This window comes from Lonchura striata, chromosome 1 (genome assembly GCF_046129695.1).
Source record: "Lonchura striata isolate bLonStr1 chromosome 1, bLonStr1.mat, whole genome shotgun sequence".
Classification (NCBI taxonomy): Eukaryota; Metazoa; Chordata; class Aves; order Passeriformes; family Estrildidae; genus Lonchura; species Lonchura striata.
The window spans coordinates 135,876,850-135,904,035 of record NC_134603.1 but is presented as its reverse complement, the minus strand read 5'-3'; the positions used below and the strand labels follow the sequence as shown (position 1 = coordinate 135,904,035).

Genomic DNA, 27,186 nt, shown 5'->3' with positions numbered 1-27,186 from the left:
TTCTCTGCTTTGTTATAAAAATAGTAATCAATTAAAACCTCAGCCTTCCCCTGAGTCAAACAAAACTTTTCAGATAAAACCCATTTGTATATACATTTTTTTTTATTTTTATCCACAAACATTTAATCATTTTTTATGAGATCATTTATCCTTTCTATGCCCTAAACAGCCACATAATTCCTGTGGTTACCCCATGAGACTCTGCTCATTCCCTTCAGTGGCTTCCAGTCAGCTTTTAACCTTTAGTGTGACATTCTTCTGGCAGACTTCAGGAGTATATAGCTTTGAATTGCAATGCTTGGCTTTTGCCTTCAGCCTTGTGTATGAGCCAGAATCACTGCTCATCAGGAATTTTTCATGGACAAGAAGTTTCAAGTAAAGCAACTAATGAATCTCAGCAAATGTTCTGGCTTCTATGATGTAAATATCAGTGAGAAAACAAGGAGAGTTAAAAAGGAGGAAACATTTAGCAATACAAATAACTACTTAATGCATAAAGAACAGGAAAAAAAGCGTTGAATCATAAAATGATTGATAGGGGGGAAGAAGCACATGTTTTAAAGTATTGGTAAGTGCCTGGACATTTTAAGAGTTCTTCTGAGCAGACACTGTTGAAAATGATTACTTTTATTTTCTTTATTATAGATAGGTGTTTGCATTCATAGGTGATTCAAAAAGAATCTGTTCCTTGATTTAGAGTTATCACAATGACTCATGTATATTAGATGAAATTACTGATTTCAGACTATTTAGCTCTTTAAGGAAAAGTTCATTTGTTTTTGCTTATTTATAGCACTTGAAAATTATTTTGTTTTCAAAGCATAAGTATGATTTCCCTTTATTTTTTTCTCAGAACTGTACAAATGTGAAGTGTGTCTTAATTTCGTGCACTGTCGGACAGCTGGAAAGAGGAAAGAGTGCGGCACTAAAAATCAGGTCCCGGCTCTGGGCACAAACATTCCTGGAGGTAATGCACACAAGCATTTGTTTCTATACACATGTAAAAATATTTTTTATTTGAGCAGATATTTAAAAATAAAAATTATTAAATTAAGTGGGACAAATGTAAATACTTTTTGCTACCACTTTCTTTGAAGATAACATCTCAATGGTTTGTGTCCAGATTTTTTGGATGCTGCTTACTTTTCTTTTTCTTTCTATCACTCCTTCTCAAGTTTATGTCCCGAACCCTACTTGAAGATTCCAAGATTACTTTTAAGTACTACTCATTTTGCTTCTGCTTTCTTGGACTGACCCAAATGTTCTGCATTTATAACCTCTTTCCCAATGGAAGGTTTTTCTTGGAGCCAAACATCATCATCACGTACACTATGTCCAGCTTAAAAATTCATTGTTATTTATTCTCTATTAATCTAGGGAAGAGTTGTATGTATCAAGCTCGTATAAGACATGACACTCATGTAGTGACAATCTGTTTTACTACTAAAAGAAGGGACAGAGTGAATGATGGGAAAAAGTAAAACTTCTCTTTGCAAATTCTTGCATTTCCAACTTCTGCTCTCAGGATTCTATTCACACTGCATAAAGGGACCTGTTGGAGTGAGTGCAGAGAAGGGCCACAAAGATGACTGGAAGAATAAAACACTTCTGTGAGGAAAGGCTGAGAGAGCTGGGGTTGTTCAGCCTGGAGAAGAGAAGGCTACAGGGAGAGATTTCAGCACCTTCCAGTACCTAAAAGGGTCCTCTGAGAAAGATAGGAACAAATCTTTTAGCAGGGCATGTTGAAGTAGGACAAGGGTAATGGTTTTCATCTAAAAGAGGATCTGTTTAGGTTAGATGCAAGAAAGAAGTGTTTCAAAATGAGGGTGGTGAAATGCTGGAACAAGTTCCCCAGAGAGGTGGCAGATGCTTTGTCCCTGGAAACATTCAAGGTCAGATTGGACTCTGAGCACCTTAGACTAATTGAAGACATCCAGGCTTATGGTAGATGACTTTTAAAGTTCTCTTCCAATGCAAATTATTCTATGATTTTGTAAGGCAGAGGGATTTTACTGTGAGCTGTTACCTCACAGCTGGCTGTGTGTTTGTATTTATGTAACATTGTCATGCCTTTAACACTGGAAAATACATGGCAAAATTTATAATTCCATTTGCTGTTTTTAAGAAATACCTGCATCTCCTGTCTTGATCAAGCAGATTTATTATTGGCTTCTTTCCCAAGGAATTTAGAATTCCTCAGTCTTTCTATCTGGAATGTAAGAACCTTCCTTTGTTCCCTACAGTAGGAGAAGAATTCTTTATATTCAGGGGACCTCTTACCCTAGAAAGAGAAGAATTGAAGATCTTCAGTTTACAGTTTTAAATTAAGCTCCTCATGCCTTTGAGTTAATTTCTCCTTTCCCTCAAATATAAAAGTAGATAAAAGAAATTCATCCTCACTTTCTTTCCTGGAGAAATGAGAGCAGATAGGATAGTATTTCCAGAAAGTTGAATGCCAGCACAGTAGCTAACCAAATCCATAATGGGTGCAAACTTCTGGGAGATCATTGCTCTCTCTTGGTGTACAGGACTATGGCAGTGGTTACTTGAAAGGTTTTTCTACCTATCTGTCAGGAGGCCAGGTCACATTCTGTGTTTCTTCTCCAAAAGCTGTTATAGGACCTCTATGACTGAAGAGCACTTAAATTCTGTCCCCACTATCTGGCCTTGCTTGAAGAAAATATATTTCTGTCTTGCTCAGTAACAAAGGACATCCTTTCATATACTAAGTGAACTAATTCCTGATTTGTCAGTGCATTTTCTTTCTGTGAGCAATCAACCCCAAGAAACTTTCATATCCTTTCTTCAGTTCCATTAATACAAATGAAATGCTTTTAAGAGGAAGCATATTTTAAAAATGTCAAATATGTCTAGATACTCTATATTGGACGTACCTCATTTAGGTTTGCTGAGTGAGTCATCTGCTAGTGCAAAAAAAGGGCAAAGTCTGGTTCAAATTTTAACCCTAAAAGCAGGACAGCTTGGATGTCTCTTTGTCCTTTCAAATCTGGGAATTGGCATGGACATCGTTTTGTGCAAGCTTTTGCAAAGGACAGAAAGTACCAGTATGTAAGCATCTCTACAGCTATAAAAGAAACATTTCTATTGGGAAATAGAATGGGTATTTGATTCCATTTTTTTTTTCCAATTCCATTAAGAGACTGCTGGACAAGCTCACACAAGGTAGTCCCTGTTAAGTTCAGGTAAGAACTTCACTGCACTGGTTCTCTGTTCCTAACACATAGAGACAAGCAGAGAGGCAGAGATATTATCCTTGACTGGAATAATGTGTGACAATTTTGAGCACTGCAGTGGGCAAGCAGTAACACAGAGGATCTGCATCTTTTTCTTCACCTTTTTCTTCACTAAGCTGATAAAGCTCCCTTAGCTACCTTCCTTTCTGGGAACTGAGCCTGATGTATTCCAGATCCAGTTAAGTCTTTCTCCTCATCATTCTGCTGGTGAAATATAATTAACTCTGTAAGGGCCAAAAAGAAGGTCTTGTGAGAAAATCCTGTGCACAGATCTTCAGATGAAATTTCTCGGTTAGTTACAGCTATTTCAGTGGAAATTCGCCTCATTAGTATTTTCCTAAGTTTAATTTGTATATATCAAGAAATATCTGTAAGAGATTAAAGTTTAAAAAAATAATGAGAAACAGTTTGAGTTTTTGGCTGTGACAAAATATGTGTAACAGTTGAAATAAACTAGCTACAGAAGATACAAAATCTCCTTTTTTTGGATAATGCTTAGTAAAAACAGAATCTTTTTCTGGGATGTAACCTTTGTTAGCCTGACTTAGGTTCAGAACAAATATAACTTCATGAAATTCAGTGGCATGTTTAATGTAAGAGCAGTGGCTCATTTTATGAAATTTTAATAATCTGAAAGTTAGATGCCAAAGCTGGTTGCTATCTCTGTAGACTATGACAAGACAGAAAGGTATTTTCAGAGGATGCATTTTCCAGCTGATTTGAAACATCTCTCTGTCTGATCTGGATGGGGGGAAGGGTCAAAGCTGGACCTTGGGGCATGGGTGTGTGTAAACATGCCAGGCAATGCCAGTGCTGCAGTCCCTTTAGCTCCTCCTTGCTCCTTAATAAACCCTGCTTGCTTTGCCTGCACCTCCCTTCACTCAGTGAGCTCCAGGCAGACGTGGATTTTTACACCAGCTTGTGGGCAGGGACAAGGGTGAGCCATCCAGATGCACTGGGTGAAAAGACCTTGTGGGAAATACTCCTACCAGATTACTCTACTGGCCTTACATACCCTTGCTATCAAACAAGCCTTTTTATGGGCTGTGATTTTACCTTTTCCCTGTAAACATTTCTGTGTCCTTAGAATAATAATTTGCAAGTCTTTTTAAGAATCAGAAAAACTCAAAGCAATGGAATTTTTTCCTAAGTAGGAAAAGGTAGTTCCCAGAGAATTATTGCATCATCCCATTTATGTCTAATTAGCTGCCAGAATAATGTGATCCCTATTTCACACGCAAACTTGGAGACAATAAATAGTGTCCTAGGGTCTGGTTGTCTTCCTTCAACTCATCTCAAAACAGATCCCTTTTTCATAGCCCCTTTTAAAATTAACAGTTACACAACCATCCCCATAAAAGACTGTAGAACATAATTATTTTCCTAAAAAGGGTATGATCTGCTCTTAGTAAGTTTGCAACCATTGTTAACTAGGCTGAAATCTGCAGATTCAAACTGAGGATTAAAATGCAGTTAAAATAATCAGGATGAGATGATTGTGAACCAGGAAGGACTGTCCAAGGGCCAGACTGAACCCCACTGTCATGCTTTTGTAAAGAAACTTAGGATAAAAGTCTCTAGAGAAGCATTGCATTTCATGTAAAAGTTAATGTAGAAGTTTTCGTATGCCAAAGAAATAAGAAGAATGGTAACATACAAAATTCTTCAAATATGTTATAATCTAAATGAAGACATGATGATTTGCAGAAGAAATTGTTGGTGCTCATTAAAGCCGAGAACACAGTGTCAGGATGTTTTTTCTTCTTATAGATATGCTAATGCAAACCTGAGAAGGATTTTATTGGAAATTATTGATTTATGCTAGTATGAAATAATCAATGTTTTTCATCAAAGTTATATGGGCAAACATGTATTTTGTTGCCACAAAAGACCTGTCATGCATTGAGTGACTCCTTCCTCTTCCACTTAGTTTAACCGACAGCAGCTGACCCTTTTGTCTCTTGACAGTTGTAACCTGTAACCTTAAAACCCAAACTCCCATAACAAATAACAGTTAAATGACGTGCAGTGATTAGACATGTTTGAATAAATAAAGCAGCACAAATTTCCCAAGCAGCCAACAAAGATAGAGACAGACATTGTGCAAAGGCCAAGAAGAATCACATACTTTTTTGGATTAACTTCAAAGTCTGGACCGTAAATATGAAGTCAGTAACTGCCTAGTAACTGACTTTTGGATTCAGATTTGCTGATCAGGCAAATAATAGCCAGATTCATTCAAAACAGAAACAACCTCTCATGGTTATGTTACGTTGTGTTCTGATGGGGCTCCATTATGCCCCCATTTGTGTAGTCATATTTCTGAGTCATCTAAGGGATACCCAAGGGGACCTGGCCCAATATTCTTTGCATGGATGGGTACTTTTTGGGGTAAGACTTAAAGCTGGCTTGTAAAACATATGTTTTGAAAATGCATTTCTAAGTGATGAATCTGTATCATCTGTCTGATTTGTAACAACCTTCAGTCTCCAAGCTCTTTGGAACTTGTAACATTGTGGGATGTGGAATTCAGTGCATTCTTAGCTACTCTTTCATCCTGTACTGAAAATTTCTCATAATGATACAAATCTCCTGGGAGAGCTAGGGGAGGCAGCAATGTACCCACAGAGAGTGTGTAAGGTTCCCAAGAAGTTTGAAGTTTATTGAATTTTCTTTTTAATGTTACTGAATATAATTGTATTGTTTCTTTTTTGACTTTTTGACAGTCCCAGATATGTGATTTTGGCACTCTTGATCACATGAAGTTTAATAGTTAGAAGGGAGAAAAATCTAGTTTTAATCAGAAAAAGTTGAAAAGCAAGAGAAGCACCAAGAGAAGCATAATGGTGCTCTCTTGGTACTCAAAGTCATATTTTGGCTTCTCTGTTAAATACTCATTATTATAATGTTTCCAAATGTGCACTGATCCTGCTTTTTTTTTTAGATGCCTAGAAATGGAAATATATGCTTGACATATTAACAGTGATGTGTGCTGCAACACTCTTATCTTAACTGACTGACTGGTATCCAAAACCTGAAACTAAATATCTAGGCTCTCTGTTCAACATATGGAGAAAATGTGACACCTCAGTCAAAGTGACTTGCATTAGCCATCAGGTTGGTGCATGAGGACTATTCCTTATCAGGAGGATAGACACGCAAATAAGGATTTAGCAGGAATGTGTCCTGTCCATCCTCTCTGAATAAAGAATCCAAAAAATTGTTTAGAAGGCACCTATAGAATAAGATTAAAGACTTGAAGAGGACTTGGTTTATTCATATTAATTGCCAGAAGCAAGAGCTGGCAGTCCAGTGATTAGAGAATTGAGGACTGGAAGACAAAAATTCAATTCAAACTTAAATTCAAACTCAATTCAAACCCACATCCCTGCTTTATAAAATTATGGTGTTCCCTTCTGCTGAAGCTGCACCAAGGATATAAAAAAATACTGAGAGGTCTGAAAGGGTATAGAAAAATAAGAAGATCATGATGTAATATCTTGTTGGTTTGGACCATCAACTACAAGTCCTCCCAGTCCTGACATCCTCTCACGTTTGCCTTCATTGCCTGGAATTTGGAGCTGTCACCACAGCTGGAGAGCACCTTCCAATGAGAAATTTTGTTGAGAAACTCCATATTTTATTACTGGTGAACTCAGAGCCTCTTTAGTGTGGTAGAATTTCTCTAGGCTGGGTAATAACATAAAGAGGAAATCATCAACAAAATTTTCAGTTGCATCAAAACACTGTTGTTATTTGAAAAAACAAAATAAGTAAAACCCAAAACTTTGGTTGTGGCCAAAAATACTTCATTATACTGGATTTGATTGTTTATGTGGAATGAAGGCTAGAAAGAAAGAGACATTTGCATGGGGCTGAACTAACTGTAAGTCTTTTGGGTACAACCTAGTTTTGTTTTCATTAATTTTTATTTAAAAACAATGTTTTTATTTAAAAACAATGTTGTTAACAAGAGCAGAACATATCTTGATAGTATAGGTAATGTAGATATATGAAGAAATAAATGGATTGATAACTGTTGTAATCTGTATATTGAAGTCTTCTGGAATCGCATAAAAGCTGCCTCTATTATAAGTTAAAATTGGCTGTCAAAATGTAAAAAAAATATATGAAGTCAAATAATATAATGATAAAGAGAAGGATGTGTTGATTTTCAGAGTATTGTCTTTGGTCACAGCTTTATTTAGGTAGAGATATCCTCTTGCTACAGATAGCACAAATACTTTTTACCATGTGTAAAGAGTCACATATAAATTTTTAAACAAATTATTAAGGAGAAGTAGTTGTATGAGCTCTACTCTCAGCATTTACTTAAGCTACTCTATTGGCAGCAGTCCAGGTTTTGGGAGGTATTGGTCAAAGAAACAAGCTAATGAATTCCCAAAGCATGTATTTAAAAGGCATTGCTTACCCTCCTGTCTTTAAAGTGTGCCAGACTCCAGCAGATACAAAGGGAAACTGATTTTAATCAAGCAGTGCCAATATTGTTGTAACAGCACTGAACTCCATGTGCAAAAGTCTGAAGTTCTTGGGGTGAAAATACCACCACAGCATGCAGCTTGCTATAGGGGAAGTATGTGCATTTCAGCTAGGGAGACTTCACTAGGCTACATCTAAGCAGTAATAAAAAGGATTTCCAAGAGCCTGAACAATTCTCCAGAGAGGCAATAGAGCAGTCATTCTGAGGACTCTCTCCAGTAGCTGGACTCTTCAAACCTGCAGAACAGCAATGATGTGTGAGTCTTTAAGCTGTAAAGATTTTGTTCTTCAATCTAGCTCCCTGGGATCCAGATCTGTTCCTGCATTTCAGTGTGATCTCTGACCAGGATGGCCACATACCTTAGAAATGCTTTGGGGAGGTCAGCTTCCTGCAGAAAGCACCTCCATTCCACTGGAGCCTGGAGAACTGTCTTTCAAATTGTCAAAGATTTTTCCATCAGTTCTCACATTATTTTGGTTTCATTTGTATGTAGGAAAACACTGCACTGAATATTTATTGGGAACACTTTCCTTTATTTCTGGCTGCTTTTTTGTCTTGCAACTTTTAAGAAAACAAAGGCTTCAATTCAAAAATCTTTTTGTGAAACAAAAGCATGTAGAGAGAGAGAAGTTTTAATAAATACATCATCAGGATCTGCCACCCAGGCACCACAGGGAATAGCCATGTTTTGCCTGCTTCCCAGAATATTGCAAACTACTATCTCAGCAACGAGCATGAGATCGGGTTCTGCTTGTTCTAACACAAGGGGAACCACAAAAGACCAGTGTAGTTAGGGCTGGACTCTCTACTGTTGATCATTAAGCACTGACACAAATACCAGATTCTTTCTTCTCCTTCCTCTGAGCCATGACTAAGTCCTCAGCTTGAATTTCAAACCACAATTCCTGCAGCTTCCAGTAAATACTGAATATTTAAACATACACTATTTAGAAAATGATACAGTAAAGAAATGCTGTTTCTTACAATTGGCTTGAGAATTATAAAAAAGGCTGTAGGAAAGACAGCTGCTTGTATCTCAAAGGTGTTATACAAGTAAGAATCCTGTTTGCAACCAATGTTGACCACAGTCATTGTTTTCAAGTCCTTTGCCACAAACACATAATTCTGTAAATGCAGGAAAATATTCTCTAGTCTTTTATAGTCTCCATTCCTGTACTCCAGCATTTCCAGGAGTCTAATCAAGGGTTGAGGCGAGTTGATAGCTGTGGTCACAACCCAAGTTTATTAACCCAAGCCAAGCATTAATCCACAGGAAGTACCCTCCTTGGATGTTCTTGTTGCTGATATAAGCTGAAAATGAAATAAGCCATGTATGGTAGGTGAAAGGCTTTATTTTTCCATTAGTGCTGTTTCCTTTATAGGAGGTTTCAAGAAAAGTTAATGCCTTTACTGTACCTTAGCCAATCCAGCTGAATGTCTAATGTCTACTTCTTCAATAACATATTCTGCTCTCTCCATTACAGATTACATTTATAAATCATATAATCATATGATTTATATCCAGAATCCTGCTTGATATAAATTGCTTAAGATTGAAAATATAAGGCTTTTTTTCCTGAATGCACACCCACAGAAACATGCTGAGATTTTGTGTGAGGAGGAATCTAGTGCTGAAGAATAAAATATGAAAAATGTCTTGAGTCTGGAAATGGAAAATAATTAACATGATAAGGAATTTTTTTTTTTTTAATATCACTTCATAGATGATCAGAACCATGAATGTTTATAAAACTACCTATTTACCAAGCCTAATTTTTCAAACACTATTGATAGAAATAGATAGATATTGATAGTTTGTTTTGAAATAGTTTCCCATTTGATGCTATCTTTCCCATTTGATGCTTAGATATCTCTAAGCAGCTGATTTGACTATGCCTGTGTAGTTGTTTGAGACAGATTTTTTAGAATTGCTCTTTTCTAGTATAGGCCCCAAGGAGAGGTTGAATTTTCTGATAATAACCATTCAGCTGCTCTCAATATTTTAAAATAACAAAATTATGGCATAGCCAAATTAGTTCCAGAAGGCAATAGATGTGCTGGCTTTTTATCACCCTCACATATTTGCAGAGAAAATTAGTTTTTTAAAAGGAGACTGAATGGACAAGGCAAATACCAGAACTACAACCCTGGAGCTCAGGAGAACACCCTTTACAGGGATCTGTTTGGAAGAAGTTCATGGAAAATTATCCTGAAAAAAAGAGAAGTCCAGAAGAACTACTGATTCTCCAGGATCATCATCCTTTAAGCTCAAGAACTGTCCATCCTGACAAGTGGAGTTTTACCATCTTGTTACAATCCAGACATACAAAGATGGTGATAGGCTAAAGGTTGAATTCAATCATCTTTGAGGTCTTTTCCAATCTTTGTAATTCTAGGATTCTGTGAAACATAAAAGAGGTGGAGGCAGAGTCAGTTTACCCAGGGCAGGGGTTGGATAAGGAATGTAGAGAGTGTATGAGAATGCAGGGATGGAGTTGGGAAAGTAGAAGCCCACCAGCACCTAAGCCTAGAAAGGGATTTAAAGGGCATTAAGGAGGCTTCTGTAAGTGTATCAGCAGCCAAAAGAAGACTAAGGAAAATAAAGGTCTTCTCCTGAATGGAACATAGAAAAGGCTGAGTTACCCAAGGCTTCCCTCCAGCACTTTTGTCTTTACTGGGAAAATCTGCATACAGTAAACCAAGGTCTCTGCAATCAGAGAGGAAACTTGCAGCTATCAACATTTATCTTCAGCAGAGAGATGTAAGGATAGGGGAACATTTAAACAAAATGGACATACAGAAGTCCAAAAAACCTGATGGAATACGCATAGAAGTCCTGAGGGAGGGGCAATCAGAATATGAAACTTTTTTCAATTATCTTTGGGAATTCATGTTGACTGGGGAGAATTCCTGAAAACTGAAAAAAGCAAATGGTAACACTTGTCTTCAAGAAGAATTCAGAGAACTATAGGTCAGTCAGCCTTATTTCAATCCTTGAGAAGAGAAGGTGATGGAGAAAAAAATGTGGAAGACATTTGCAAACATCTCAAGGACAGGAAGATGATTGGAAGCTGTCAGTGTGGATTTACAAAAGGGATATCATGCTTACTGACCTAATAGCCTGATAATTTGCAGATGATAGTGAAGTGGAAGGAGTGGTTGATATGCCAGTTGTTTGTCCTGCTCTTCAGAAGAACCTCAACAGGCTGGAGAAGTGAGTCAGCAGGAATTTCATAAATTTTGACAAAGGGAAATGCAAATCCTATGTGCCAGTACATAGGATTATTCCAACTAACCAGGAAGGCAGTGTTCTAGCAAAGGATCTTGGAGCACCATGGGATACAAAGTTCAACATGAGTCCACTGTGTGTGCCATTGCAGAAAACAAAGTCAATCACCTGTTGGGCTGCATTAGGAAGAGCACTGCCAGCAGGCCAAGGGAATTGATTCTTCCTCTGTACTCAGCATAAAACAGATCTGGAGTTCAGTCCTGGACTCCCTGAGACGTGTGAGTCGTGGATGTACTGGAGCAAGTCCAGCTAAAAGCCACAAGGATGATTAAGGCCTTGGAGCATTCAATATACTAAGAGAGGCTGAGAGAGATGGAAAAGAGAAAGCTCAAGACAGATCTCATCAGCATGTGTAAACATCTGACTGGAGGGGGTAAAGAACACACTGCAGGGTCTTCTCAATATCAAGGAACAGGGAGGAAGCGCAAATTGAAGTACAGGAAATTCCATTTCAACATTTAAAAAACCCTTTTTTGCTTGGAGGGTAGTAAAAGCTGGAACAGGTTGCTTCTTGAGATTGTGGAGTTTCCTTTCTTGGAGATATTCAAACCCTAACTGGAATGGTTGTGAGCATACTGCTCTAGTTGATTCTACTGCGCCTGTGCTTGGAGGAAACAAACTCCAAATATGCTCTTCAGCCACAGCAGTTCTGTGAAAACTTTGGGGTGGGCATGGTCATTCAAATGCATCCACATTGGCTCCCAGGCTTATATTATGCTTATTTCAGGTCATTTTCACAAACAAACCTTTCTCTATCTGTGAAGGAAAGAAATAGTAGCCCAAATTATTAAGGGGTCTTTTCACCTCAGTCTTGGCTCAGCAAAAGAGATGAAAAAGGGAAAGCAGTTCTTTGAGAGGATTTATGCTTTTGATGAAACAGGAAATGACAGGGAAATACTGAGGAAAAGATGCTGAACAATCACAAAGGACACAAATCTTGTCAGTGGAGGAGAAGTCCTAAATGTGTGAGAAATAGAAGGAATGAGAAGGTTTTGCAGAAGGGGATTCAGGAATTGACAATGGTGTTCCAAATGTGCTGGACTGAAAAAGCTGTTGACAAAAGGAAAGACTGATTTACTTGTAAAGCTCTGTCTTTCTGTGTAAATCATCAGCCAAACATTGTGTTGAAGTCTGATAACCATATTTCATAAAGGATTAAGACAGGTAGCAAAAATAGGATGATAATAATATAGAAAAAGGATATAACAGTCATAACTCCTAGCCCTCTGAATTCCATTGACCATATTAGCACTTAGCAATATAATGCTTCTCAGAGAATATTGAAGCACTTTCAAAGTAGATCCAAATCACTACCCCAGATTTACATGGGAAGGGATATACAAGATGAGTTGCATGTAGTGTCACCCAGAAAATCAATTGCACATTTTGTCTGCACATCTTTGGGTTTGTTGAAATGCTTAATGACAGCTACGTGAATATTTTACTAGGTGGCCAGTTAAACAATGGCTGTTGTACATTCCTCTCACATTGTTACAACTTAGTAAACAAGCAAGGTGGGTAGGATTTCTGAGCTCTACTGCACTAGGAAATCAATCACGTTCTAAGTATACCTTGGTCTAGGTGACTGCCTTGGCAGAGGAGTTGGACTAACTGATCTCCAGAGGGCCCTTCCAACCCAAACTATTCTGTGATTCTGTGTTAGTGAAGTTCAAAGATGGTTGTTCCTTCTATTGTTTGGTGGGAAGGCACAGGCATTTCTTTGATGTTATCAGGAAGCTCTCCCAACCTGGTGTCAACATAGGCCTGTAAATGTTCTCAATATACCCATGCTGGCTGTTGAGCTTGGTCAGCACAGGTGAGGGTTTAAAACATAGATGCCCTATAAACTTCGCCCATGCTTTTAACACACCAGTTTCATAGAGAAAAATGAGAAACAACTGTATGAATCTTTCTGCATAGCTAACCTTTCTTCCCCATTTTCAACATGTGGCCTTTGTATTGCAGGTTCATGCTGTATTTATCTCATGGACACATATAGGTCTCAATTCCTGCACTCTTCACCAAAAGAAACGATCTGACTTATGAAATCAGTGCTCTGGAGTTTTTGTGTCTATTTATCTTTCATAATGTTTTTAAAAATAAACATGGGTTTTAATAATTTCTTTTTTTCTATCATTTTAGAGAAAGAATGATCTGTACAGTCTTTCTTCCAATGTTTCCTTTGAAGTTAAGAGTATGCCATATAAAGTGCAACCAGCAAAGCTCCCTGAGGGAAGCATAGCAGTAAGTAACTGAAAAATATATCTTTGTGTGAAGCATATGTATTTGGTCACTCTCATCACAGCTGTGAAAGTTCTTATAGATGAAAATATTGAGATTGGTCTTTCCTGTATTTCTAGTTTAAATTCCTGAAGTAATACCTAAAGGAAATAACTTCTTTGCTTTCTGTGGAAGTTGATGATACATGAGTCTTACTACATTTTAAAATAATTTCTTGTTGAACTGATGTGCAGACTGCTTTATTGCAATTCAAATGGATTTTTCACCCAAAAGACAACAGAACTGTGAAAACAAGTATCTAGTTACTTTGTTTGGGGTAAAAAAAATCCAGAGGAAATTTTATGCAAAATCCAGAATCATATTTCTGTCAGGTTTAGAGAGCTCACTCTTCTCCCAGTCAGCAGTTCTCTCACACAAGCTTGTGCATTGTCTACAGCAGCTTATCTCTATTAAGCTGTATTAAGCTTTTTTGATGCCCTGATTTTCAGGAAGGTCTGTATGCCTTTTAGGGTTGCCACCTCACAGCACATCAAGTGCAAAGATACAAATTTACTTGGTAATCCTTACAGAAGTGAGAGATAGATAGATAGATAGATAGATAGATAGATAGATAGATAGACAGACAGATAGATAGATAGATAGATAGATAGATAGATAGATAGATAGATAGATAGATAGATGCTAAAGTACTTGCCTTATTTGCAGACTGGGATTTGTATGGCTCTGGACTACTATATGAAAAATTAATTTTGGAGGCATAAATTTGATTTAATTGTTTGCTGGTGCCAAAGGACTGAGTTTGGAGAGCACATTAAAGTAATTTGTTTCTTATGGTGTCTAATACCATGGTTAAAATTCTCTCTATTTTCTCATTACTGATAAAGATAAGGAAAATATGAGAGCAAAAATTGATTCTAGTATAAGAGTAATGTGAAATTTTAAGGCTTAATATTTTCACCTTTATAAAGATTCATCAGTTACAGTCCTTCTTTTAAAAGGTAAGCTCAGTTCAAACTTTGCCAAGTTGAATTGTGGTGGAAATATATCAATCTGTTGAGATGTAGGAGTAGGGACAGAATACTTTCTTACTTAGAAAACCAACAGAATAATACACGTTGGAGCTTACTTAGAGTATATTTTAGAGAATACAAGTTATAAAGTTTTGTTTTGCATACACAGATTGAAGGGTTGATTGATACTTGCTCTGGGAAGACACAAGGTAAAATCTTGGTTCTGTGTGCACAGTGATTCTAACCTCCATCATCAGTAGAACCATGATTTCGCTAGAGAGGATTGGTGCTTAATGCAGTATTCATCCAGAAAGGTTCAAAGGCACCAAGCTGCCAGATATACTCGGGCTCTTTTTATTTTCTTGCAGCATGTGTTCCATACCAGAAACACATGTGCAGAATTCTGTTGATAGTGGGGCCTTCATCTGGACTGGAGTGCTTTACCCCAGGTGATAGCCTGCTGTTCTCAACAAGTGTCAGATGATCTACCAAATGACCAGATAAGCGTTTCATTCTTTTACTCCAGCCAGTATAAAGCTTGTTATTTGCAGCAGATGATTTACAGCAAAATGCCTGTAATGGCAACTGTAAAATGTTGAAAAATGATAACGCTTTTATGTCGTTTCATATCTGGCCATGGCAGTGGATGCTTGCCAGCTCTACAGCTTGATGTGTTATATGCACCAGTTCTTTGATGTTCCACTTGCAAGAAGAAATATTTCCTTGAAGTTGGGCACAGTTTAATATTTTTGCTCCTTCTGAAAAAGATCACTAGTTGTGTTTTAAAAGCTTCCAAAGATTTTTCTTTCAAGGTTTATGATTTTCCTTCAGACAATGAAAGGGTGGAAGTGGATAACAGATTTAAATATTTTTAAAATCAATTTTCAAAAGTATATAACTAATAATCAGCTAGCACTTTAAGGTTTATATAAAGAAGATAATATTAAATATATATCTAAATTATATAAAGAAGATAATTTTAAAGAATAAAATGTTTGTCCTTCATTTAATTCTTATAATTAACTTAATTCTTATAGGGCTGGATTCCAGTTAGGCAGGCTGATATTTACTTTAAGTTTTAATGTCATGAATAATCCCATGCACATCAGTAACCTACAGAGCCATGTTGTCCTATTTGTAGTTCTAAGGACTTTATAATCATGGAGTATAGGTCTTGAACACATAGATCTTGAAGACAGGGTCATGATACAAAGGTGTGTGAAACATTAGGGAAATGTAAGAAAATCTGGATCTTTTATAGTAAAACATTAGAATTAAAATGCATCAAACAGAAAATTAGCATGGAGCTTAAATCAGAATCCACTTTCATCTATATTAGTATTTCCATTAATTTTGATAGTCTTAGAATTGCAACCATATATTATACAACTGGTTGAATTTCCTTGCTTACAGCTATTTCATTCAAGAGAATTTTTTCAATTTTTTGCTACAAGTATTATTGTGATAAATAACACTGTCTTGGTGAATTTCATGTGCAACATGAAAGTACTTTTTATTGCAAAAAGTACAAAGTTAGAATAAGCAGAAATTTGTTTTATTTTAGTTTATGATTCTTGTGCCAGTTTGGGAGTTTAATAAAATATGGTTGCATTTCTTAAACATTTGGTAAGATTTTTTTCCTGTGGATACCTTTAATCTAAACTGTTTGACCAGTGGTCATCCTCCAGTGAGTAACATTGGTTTCAGACTAAGACCTATAACTTTTTTTAGTTATTGTAACTTCAGTAGTTATTGCAACTAGTTATTGTGACTTCAAGCTTGAGGGAGCTTTTACATTCTATTTTGAGTATTTTTTTTGAGAATTTAAAAGGATGTTATGCTGTAATGGTTGGATGGGGACATGGAGAAGTACAAAAGAATTCCTGTTTCTCAGCCTCTGTAAAGAAAATTTCTGAAGACTAAAGGAAGGTCATCATGGGCAGCAAAAGCAGTAGCACTAGAATAATAATTAATTTAGTTACTGTTTCTTAAAGTAGCAGAATAAATTATTGAGAAGTTATTTTTAGTTTTTGAAGTGTGTCTTCTAAAGAACCAGGGAGAAAAAAAAAACAACTTTGTGAGAATACCACCGGGATGCACTGAATTCTGACCACAGATGCTGGAAGTTTGCACCAGTCAAACTTAATCCCATCTATACACAAGGAAGTGCCAGTGAAGCAACAGATTACTTCTTGTGCTTCTTTCTGCTTTGTGCTCCCTTGCAGAGGAGTCAAAGACTATCCTGAAGACAACAAAATCAGAAGCAAAATCCAAACTGGATTAAATACAGTGGCAAAAATGCTACTAATTATTCTATATACTTACAGTGAGCTTAACTATGTCACATTTTTAAAAAGGCACAAATTAAAAGCCTCCCCAGAAGAACACTTTCATAAGCAACGAATTACTTTAATGGAACCACAAGAGGGGTTATGAAGTTAAGACTGTCTGACACCATCTGTGCTAAGACCATTGTGGATTTTATTTCCAATAGCAAACAAAGGCTCTGTCCATAACTCTTAGGTCAACTTCACCCTCATCTCAGTCCCTGAGGCAGATGTCATTCTCTGGCCATCTTTGGATACCAGAAGTGTGAGATGTTCACCCTCATCTCAGTGTCAGAAGTCAGGTGGCTCCTCTCAAATCTTTTGAGATGTGCTTTTCACCCACCTGACAGAGAATCAAGCATTGTTTTCAGTGTTCAGCATAAATTCTTGTCCTGAAGAGAGGGGAAAGCTAACATACAACTAAAGTACAGTGTTAACATGCAACACTTGTTTAAAAAATCCACTTCATATTGGCCACCTTAGATGGAAACATTCCCTGGCTCTGATCCTGCAGTACTAAACAGAAATCCAAGCTGAAAATACAAACTTGTTTTAAATCAAAAACTATTGTGGACAGCATGGGGTAAAGTGACAGTCCTCTGTAAAAATGGTGAAACAGGGCAGACAAAACTGAAGGAATGTTTTGTTTCTGTCTTCCCCTCCAGCTTCTGCCTCAACTCTGTGGGTGTTCAGGACTTGCAGTCTCAAATTGTTTACAAGGACTTGCAGTAGTAGCCTTGCAAGGCTTTGTGTAGAGTATAAAGGGGGGCAGCCCAGGGACATTATATCCTACTGGTAATGCACACAGGCAAGAGTGAGACTGATGCCTACATATAATCCCCTGCTCAGGAAATAAATTTCAAGTACTTAGCACAACCATTCCCTTGCTTTTAAAACCAAAGACAAAGAAGAATTTATGGGAAAAGGGTGTGGGTTTGACAGGATGGTTTCAAGATTTTAGCAGGAAAATATTTCATTAGCATTGGCTGCACTCAGGCTAAAAGAGAAGGGTAATGTGCCAGCTTTGCACCAGTGTCTGCTTGATACAGGATAGACCTAATTTCTGCTGTCTGTTTTGCTCATTGCTGATAATCTAAGGATTATGAACATGATATCCTGCTTTTCTATAAGATTACAGTTTCTTGTTTATGTTTCAACATTTGTCAAGTTCCAGCTGAGCTACTGAAATTAAACCACAAGTTGTCCTTGATGATCTGTAAAAGCAGAATGACAGAAGGAGGAAGGGAGAAATTATTTTGAACACAGGCAGCACAAGGAAGGCTGAGTGCTGCTACACCACTCATAATTGTTTAGCATCTTCAGAAAAATCCACATGTCCTTGTTTAGATCCATGCTGATAGGTGCTCTGTAGATATCAGAATAAGAACTACCTTGTGTTGCTGTTTTTATAGCCTAAGAGGAAAGAAAACACAGCACACAAATACAGCAAATATCTAGAAGTGTCACATAAAAGAAGGCATGGAAAGACAACATGTGTACTTGTAGTTGCATAAACTGCTGTCAAACCTAATGAAATCTACCATCCCTAATGAAATAGTCTGCACTGATTTTAGAAGGATCTCAAACATGTTTTGAGGTCTGGATTAACCCTACCTAACTTTGTACAGTGAATTGGCACACATTAAGAGTCTAGTTGTTGCTCTGCTCCTGTGCAATCATATGCTGCCCTATGGGCTATTCAGACCTAAACACCACACAGCAGCTTACTTCACCCCTGTCTCAGCACCTGTGGTGTTGAAGTAGTTACCTTAGATTGGGTTAAACTGGACTTGGTGCCCAAGGAACCAAATGTGGTTCAATCAAATACTATCTGAAGAAATTTGTAAACCAAAATTTCCTCCTACTCCAAGAAGTCCTTGCCCACTCAGATAGTTTCCATATCCAGGATGTAAAATTTCAGTAGACTGTTGTCATGGTTTAGGAATGGTACTCTCCAGTTTAGTTCTCCTACTGTGACTCTTTAAACCATGCACTGCTTGCATGCTTCCCTGCTTTCCCCTCCCTCTCACCCTGCAACAGGATGGAAATAAGAATTGAAGGTACAAAACATGAAGATCACAAGTTGAGACAAGACCAATTTATAGGAAACAGCAATAAGATAAGAAAATTAACAGCAACAGCAACAATACTATGCCAGAGGGTACAAGAAAGGAAAGACTGACAGGGAAGCTCCCTAATAGACAATACCAAACACTCCCTCTGCCAGGCTTACTCAACTGGGAGGATCTTTGGAAGAGACTCCCTTTTGCAGCCTCAGGTAAATATCCTGAGCTGTTATAGAGTAACCTCCAGGTCCTGGCCATGCCCCCTTCAGGCCACTCCCAAAATTAACCCTTTCCTGGTCAGACCCAGGATGTCCATTATCATGCCATCTGTACCTACGCAGAAGCTTGTCAGAATCTTTTTTGTTCTGTTTTATTGATGTCCTACAATCCACTCCAAAGGAGAAATGTTGGCTTCCATTTCCTCTTGTATTTATCTTGGTCACGTTTTTCTAGCTAGGAATTTGGCTGAAGCTATCAGTAGCACAAGTGGCAAAATAAAGTCTTGCATGTAAAGGGTTCTTCCCTGTAATTTGATCTTGTTATAAAATGGAGTCAGTCATTTAATTAAACTTGAGACAACAGAAAGCACTGCTTGCTTTTTATTATTTCTGCTGTTTTACAAATATTTTTAAGATGGTTTTGGTAAGTAGTCTTTCACATTAGTGCTCCAGATTAATAGCAACATGCTCAGACAAGTGATAGTGTTACAAAGAGAAACCATAGTGAAGCTCAAATCTTAGATGATTAAGATATGCAGCCTGTATGTTGACAGTGTCAGGTCCTTTCTAAACAATAATTAAAATTTGTAACTTCATGTGTGTACTATCTCAGAGTCTGCCAGCAGAGAAAGTGCACATTGTGAATGAGTTGGAGTTTTTTGAATCAGTCCATTTTTGCTGTCTTGGGGCCCATGAATTTTCGTGAGCACTTCCCAACTCTTGTGCTGTATGTGATCAGGCTTGCTTCAGGGCAGCATTCATGATTTGCTAGCAGTAGAATGGAGATGTTTTCTTCCTTGGTCAGCTGAGCCCATTGTTTTCTACAGGCTTCAAGCAGCCCCCTTTCTGTTTTCCCTGGTAAGTTAACCTTTTACTTGAATTAATCTTTTTCCTTAATTGGCTTTTCTTAGAAAGAGTCTCTGCAGGTATATCAGAATGACCCTTCTCTCATTTTCTCTGCCCTTGCATTTTAATGCCACTCTGAAACACAAGCAGAGCCATTGAAGAACATTTTATTCTTACTAAATAAGCTCTGCTCTAGCTGAAGCTAATGATGCACAGAGCCTATGGAATTTTGCAGTGGTTAAGAAGCAACCCAAAGAGGAGTCTGGAAAAGGAATTGTCTTCCTTTGCTGGCAAAGGCATGGTTGATCGCTTGATCAGACCATCCGGATATCTGTTGGGAGATAAATGTGACATTTCCTGGGTTGTTTTATCAGTGCTGTTTTCCTTAAAGTCATTCTTTCTTGCTTTAATTTTTTCTTATAATTGTTCTTTTTAGATTCTATATTTTTGAAATATTGTAGACTTATGACTATTCAAAGCTGCTCCAAAGATGTATATTATTTGTGTTTGCTAGACCAACGATGGTATGGCCAGAACTGCAAGTACTTCATCTTCAGAGCCAGTATTGAAGGGCAAACACCAGGACTGGGCAGTGTTTGGGATTTTCTGTGTAACCCTCAGTGTAAGCTTTGGTAGAAAGCAAGCGGTTTCCTACATAGAAAGTTTGTCCCTACATTTTGTTTCCTGGAGAGGGATACTAGAAAAAATATGTGGATTAGTAGAGTTCACTAAACTGCCATCTCTGTAAGAGCTGTGTCAGAGTAGGGAGCAGTTGGCTGCACAGATGTAATAAGTGAAAATTATTATGCAGAAGTGTCTTCCAGTTAAGCCTGACAGTAGCTGGAAGACAGGTCTACTGGTGCTTTCAGAAGGAAAAGTCTATTTAAAAATTCAGATCACAAGAAAAAGTGAGAGAAGAAAGGACTGAATGCTACAGAAAGGATTAGATGATTAAATTTGCCATCTTCAAGGAGACAAATAAGGGGCACAGGAATGGAAACAGTTTTGAGCTGAACTACAGAGTTGTGCCCATTCTTAAAAGTTAGGTGCTGTTCCTTCAACGAACAAATTAGAAATTACTATTTTGTTAAATTTCTAGTGCATCAATCACTAAGGTAATAAAGGAAAAAAAAAACATAAAAAGAAAATTTACAATGAGCACAGCTTAGGGACTTGGACCATAGCCAAGAAACTTATTAAAAAGAGTAGATTTCCTAGCTGTACCTTGAGTACAGAAGATGAATATAATTTGAGAGTTTGTGTCTTCAGTTTCTCTGCAAATTGATTTCATCATGTCATAAAGCAAATAACTTCCATCTGTCCCATACTTGTCCTAAGGGAGACTAGGAGTAGACAAGAGAGGTCGAAGAGAAAACACAGAGAGAAATCACTTCCTAGGCTAACAACAAAGGGAAAAGTTAGAGAAAATAATCTAAGACTGAAGGGATATAATTGTGTCAGAAGAGCTAAGGAAAGCCCAAACTCATTCCTTCCCACTTGATAGTAGCAGGGACTGAGCAAATATTCAGTAAGACTGATGAGGAGACTTCCAAGCAGAGCCTGAGAGCATACAATAAATTTTGTACAAGGTATGGAAAGGAGAGTATGGCGGAGAGTATGGATGTCCCCAGAAGGAGAAATACAAAAGGGTTATTACTACTCTTTGTCCACATGAAGGTCTAAAGAGAGAAGTTTGCCAAGGCAGTTAAAACCTCTGATAAGTGATGTAAACCTCTGCTGCTTTGTAGAGCCTCAGACAATGAAAGAGCACATTTCACACTTGTTTCCCCTTTAGGTAATAATATGTATGCTTGGCTTCTTTTAAAGAAGAGATCATCATACTGTGTGTTAGGTTTTATCACAGGGACAATACACACTGCTTGAGTTTCATTTTTGGGCTGCTTAGATGAAATGCAAATCATCGGAAAAAATGTATACTGGTATGTCAGCAGAAATTAAAATTAAAAAAATGTTGCTGGCATCTACTGTGGTTTGAATTAAGAGTTTGGGCCAAAGTCAACCATTGTTTGGGAGTAATTCAGTGCAGTTCAGTGTCCTAAGCTGTACCAGCATGTGAACAGAACTTTGCTCCTTGAATATTCCTGGAGCATCTGCACAGAAGGGGATATTTTTGCTACTCTGTATTATGGGAAAATTATTTATATGTCTGATATGACAAGACTTTTATGTATGTATGAATTCCAAACCTCTGCATTCTACTGTCAGACTTGCTTTGCTTGCTTCATTTTTGTTCATTAAATGTATTCCTTTCATTGCAGATCAGAACATCTGTCATTTGGTCCACCCCAAATGTCTCATTTGAGATCCCTTTATGGGTTATAATACTAGCCATACTTCTTGGACTACTAGTACTAGCTCTGCTGACCCTAGCTTTATGGAAGGTATGTTTCATTGTTCCTGTTACTCTTGCCTAAAAAAAAAAAAAAAAACAAAAAAAAAAAACCACCAACAAAAAACAAACAAACAAACAAAAAAACCCTGAAAAATAATGAAATATTCTAACAGATAAAAAGAGAGGCTAGAATTTTTTGATCTTTAGCAGTTTGGAGCAAAGGCAACAGGACACGTGTTTCTTTTTTTGTTTTAGCATTTCTGACATGCTAATGTCATTGACCTTTATGCAGGGAACTTGTTTTTAAAGTCTTCCTTTATTACTGAATCCTGGTCACAAATGGGCATACAGAGTTTGGCTCCATTTCCCAAGACCTATGATCCTCTATTTCAGGATGTTTAGGTTCAAAAAGAAGTTACTCTAACTTTGTTTTCTCTGAATAATTCAGGAATTTCCAGTTTTTGTAAGCATGGAATAACATTCCCTGCTCTGAGAATTAATTTTTAGAAGACTGCCTTTTATATTAATATATAATATATTATGTTTTCAAAAGTTTTCTATTTTTGTGTTGGTTGTTACACTCCCTTCAAAAGAAACAAATTACTGGAAACTGCTGTATTACAGGGAGCTAGTGTAACTTTTATCCATGCTCTCAGTTCACATTAAAAACAAGATTGAAATAATTCCTTACATAAGGATATGGTTCATCTGTCTTTAGCTGCCTAAAGGTTATGGTAACTTCCCTACTTCACCTGGTCAGTTAGCAGCAGCAGGAAGTTATGTCTAAGCATTCAAGGAGGAGAGAAATTACCTTTTGGTGGTACCTTCCTTTAATATTTTTTGAGCTTTCAACCTTTCAACTAAAAGAGTGAATTTTAGGCAGCTTAAGTAAGGTGGGAAGAATCTCATCTTTAGTGATCTTTAGACCAGGTCACAACACTATCCTGTGGACATTTCCCAACACATATTACACTTCTCTTATGATTACTTCTTGTCAGTCTAAACCTCTTTTCTGAATGAGCGCATTGCTGAACTGAGAGGAGCAGATTTCTCATTAGCATCAGTCCATACCAGCATTCAGGCCAACTTTACATCTCCTGCAAAGACATCTTTCATATAATTTGGATTTTTAAAGCTGTGCTTTGGAACTCAATGCCTTGCTTCTAAAACTTTTGTAGGGAATGATTTAGATAGAAATAAAATGTCGTCACAGTCTCTCAGCCTGCCATGCATTGTGCCCAACATTTCAGGTTTCCTGAATGAACAATCAAACTGCAACTGAGTCTTCCTGTGGTTGTTTTACCATGACATCTTTGTTTCTGTTGATTTTTTCTGCAGTGTGGCTTCTTTGACAGAGCTAGACCTCCTCAAGATGACATGGCTGACAGGCAACAGCTGACAAATAACAAGACTACTGATGCATAAAAGAAGAGAGTGACAGTTCAAGTAAGAATCCTGCCTGAGAGACTAGAAACACAATGAGGATTAAATGAAAGATTCTTTCCAACCAGTCTTCCTTTGTACCTGCGAGTGACATGGCGTCAATCTGATCTACGCAATGTTCTGAGAACATGCCACATGATGGCCATCCTTGCCAAAGAAAGTAACTTATCGCTGCCTTATAAACGTATTTTCCACTGAACAGAATGTTTATCCAATATTCCAGTCAGTGTACGTTTCAGCAGGTGCTTCTGAGCACATGTGGTATACTGAGATGCTTCCAGAACAAGCCCAAATCTCTCAAGGAGAGAATGCCTTCATTGCTGTACTGTCTAGAAGATGAAGCAGGACAAACCTTCTGAATGCTACTGTATGATGCAGAGTACCTTTGAAACCTCCCTAAGAACTTCTGTAAATTATGGCTCAGGGAGACAGGCAATATATCAGTACTGTGAAAGTACTTCTGAAACACAAAGGTAGTCTATAAATAACTTTATAGATGGGGCACAATTATTTATTTTTCCACCTTTTTGGAATAAGTATCTATTATAATCATCAACATAGATTTTGAGAGAAGGAAAAAATAATAGAAATCACATACTTAACTTTGCATGTAAATAGAAGAGTAAAAGCATTGTCCCCCAGAGCACAACCTCCTTGGCTATGAGGTGTTTTGCAAAGCAGAAGATTTATGGAACACTTTACAAGATGAGACATATTATAAGCAAGTACATGTTGTATCTCTTTCAGCCCAGAGCTGGCAGTATCACAGCCAGATAACTAAATCCATGCACAGTATAGAGCAGGGATGAGTTACCCTGTCTTTGTTTTGCTGATGGCTGGCAGCTGTACACTGACACAGGATGCAGACATTTCTGAAACACTTCTAAATTATCACAGCCACACTGGTGATACTAAAAAGGCTTGGTGGGTTTGGGGCTGAAGCAAAATTTCTTGTCCTTTGCCCTGTTACTTTTTTGAAACCCCCTCTTAAAATGGAACAGCTACTGCCATAATTTTTCACATAGAGAAATCATTGCCTTTTTCATTTTTCAATCTACAAGCTGGCAGCATCTTAAAAGTAATGCTCTTGGCAAAGTTTAGGGCTTAATTTTTTTTTTTTTAAGTCTTGCAGGAAAGGGTGACAGGATTTGTATTTATGCAGAAAAACAGGATGCCAGCCAGCCAAGCATGAACAAAAAGAAAGAACGAGATTTTGAGGTAAAGAGTAAAAATATGCACTTAGTATATTTTTTTTTTTCTGGGTTTAGGATTCCAAAGAAAGGATGTTTCATTCTTTCCCTTCTATCAGCAAATGCTCTTTATCTCAGCAGGGGCTCTAAGCCCTGATCTGTGCAAATTTTTATGTGAAAGCCTGAGTCTTTCAGTGCTGCCCGTGAGTGTGAAATTAGCAATATTGTGGAAACTTCATGAGGGATTGTTCATTTTATGAAACATACACACCACTTGCCTTCTCCTGAGTTCCTTTTCTTTCTAATCCATCTCACTTTCTCAACTGGTAAATGGCCTCATCCATTCTGCCACTTTTTGGCTCCTTTTAAACACCTGGCCTTCTGCTTTCTAACACATCAAGATAGGAGAGACATTGTCAGTTCTGCCAGTCTGACACAAGATTTTGCAGATGTATCATTTATTGTATACGGACTAACCTGGGAAATCCAAGCAGCAGCTGTGTTACAGCTTCATATCTAAGACAAATTTGCAAGACCTTTATGGAGTCTTTAGCTTATCAGATGCAGTGTGCCCACAAAAGTTACAGAGAGAAGGAGACATGTGCCTCTTAATGGACATTGTGTGAAGCCCCTGTATGCTTCATACAAGCAAGCACCTCTGTTTCCTAGGGATGAGGAGACCTGACAACTTCCCAGTCCCCCAGAAAACCATTAATAGACTCCTTCCCCCAGGTGGTTTTGAGCTGACCCCTTGCAGATTTGAGACATCAGCTGATAAATACCATCACAAAGCAAGCCTGTCCCGTATTTGCACACCTCTGTATCCCATACATTCCAGGCAAAATCATCCTTCCATGAAGAAAAAAAATGAGCTTCCAGATTTTGTAAATATTTAATTATTGTGTGTAGCAGCTTCAGAAATAATATCAGCAGCTCATTGTAATCACATCATCTGCACAACTCTGATGAAATAGCACCATAAGGAGATACTGAACATAGGACTTCTGTAAGTGCAATACTTTATATTACTTATATACCTGAAGCATGTTTACACTGGCATTTGTGGTTGTTTTTTAAGCTTTTGAATATACTGGTAACGATTACAATAAAGGAAAAAAGGAATGGGGAAAAAGAAGTAAAACAAACACCGTGCTGTTCAGTATTTCTTGCAATGTGTTTTCAATCCTACATTGCTCTGAGGATGGGACTAGGTGACCTAATAAGTTCTTTGCAGTTGTAACTTCTACAGTTCACTTTTGAGAAATTACTCTCCATTTTAATGATGGGCAAAACATGTTCAGATACTAAATTTAAACAAAAAAAGAACTTCAGTGACTGTTGGACCTGGCTGGAATCCATTGGCTGCAGCTGTGTAATGTCACTGGAAACCAAATTAGAGGCACATGATCTGACAAACAGTTACTTTGAGCAATTCTTTGTTTTATATTTCTACATCCTTGTAGATTAAACTTCCCCCCTGGAAATGTCTGGAGTTGTGTGCTGTCAAGGACTGTAGTCTATTCCCAGCATTTGTGGATAGTTTTGGCTGCAAATTGCAAACAGCTTTGTGAAGATTTCTGGGTTTCAGTGCTTGCCAAGAGTGTTTATTCCCTGGGGAGATTGCAGCCTGGATATGTACACCAGCAGGCAGTTGACATAATCTTTCCCCCCAGTATATTAGTACTGTGCTACATGATAACCTCTGCCACATCCCTACACGACTGACCTTTTGTTGCAGTGATGTCAGCTTTGTAATGAGTTACTAAATACAGCTTTCTGTAAAAGTAATTCAGCCTTATTCTTCCCAATGTTTGCGGTGAGCTGCTAATTGCAGAGAACTTGGGAGGAGTCCAGAGAGCAGGAAAAACAGAAGATTACTTTAAAAATTAGTCTATTAAAACTCTTTATTGCTATGGCCACCACAGCAGTCTAGTAAACAGAGAGAGAGTATTCATCTTTTATTCCACATGCTTCCTGCTGAATTTGAGAAAAGCTGTCCAGTTATTTTATCTATGCAGCACACTGTACCATATTCTGTTTCATGAAAATTTCAGAATTTGCATACCAGGGATGAGTATATTTAAATATGTTTTCCCTTACAGATCTAATATTTAAAGATATTTAGCAAATATTATTTAATTTAACCCACAGGTTAACTTTTTTCTTGTCACCATTCTGTAACTGATTTTGAGTTTTTCCTGTTTCTCACAGCTTTTACAGGTTTCCTACATGAGATAGATCTTGAAAACAACACTGATTTTCTCTATGTTTTAGCTGTGAACTTTCCATCCGTTAGCATGAAGGATCTTCTGGTAGGCACAGCTTACATCAATTAAAAAGCCTTTTGGGAACCAACAAAACACCTAGAAATATGCACAGGAAAGAAAGCCCCAGCTAGCCATGGCCTATGGTACCCCACTGCAGCAAGCCTTTTTTTAATGAAATACC

The 27,186-nt window shown here is 37.6% G+C and overlaps 1 protein-coding gene across 1 annotated transcript in view; it reads left to right on the top strand.

Annotated features, from left to right (window-relative positions):
* ITGA8 (integrin subunit alpha 8) overlaps positions 1-26,609 on the top strand; it is a 110,890-nt gene extending 84,281 nt beyond the window's left edge. The window contains exons 27-30 of the mRNA XM_031503826.2: positions 854-967; positions 13,187-13,288; positions 22,032-22,154; positions 23,444-26,609. Coding sequence (XP_031359686.1) covers positions 854-967; positions 13,187-13,288; positions 22,032-22,154; positions 23,444-23,530 — 426 coding nt within the window. The 3' untranslated portion in view covers positions 23,531-26,609. The remainder of the gene's footprint in view (positions 1-853; positions 968-13,186; positions 13,289-22,031; positions 22,155-23,443) is intronic.
* Positions 26,610-27,186: the final 577 nt, after the last annotated feature.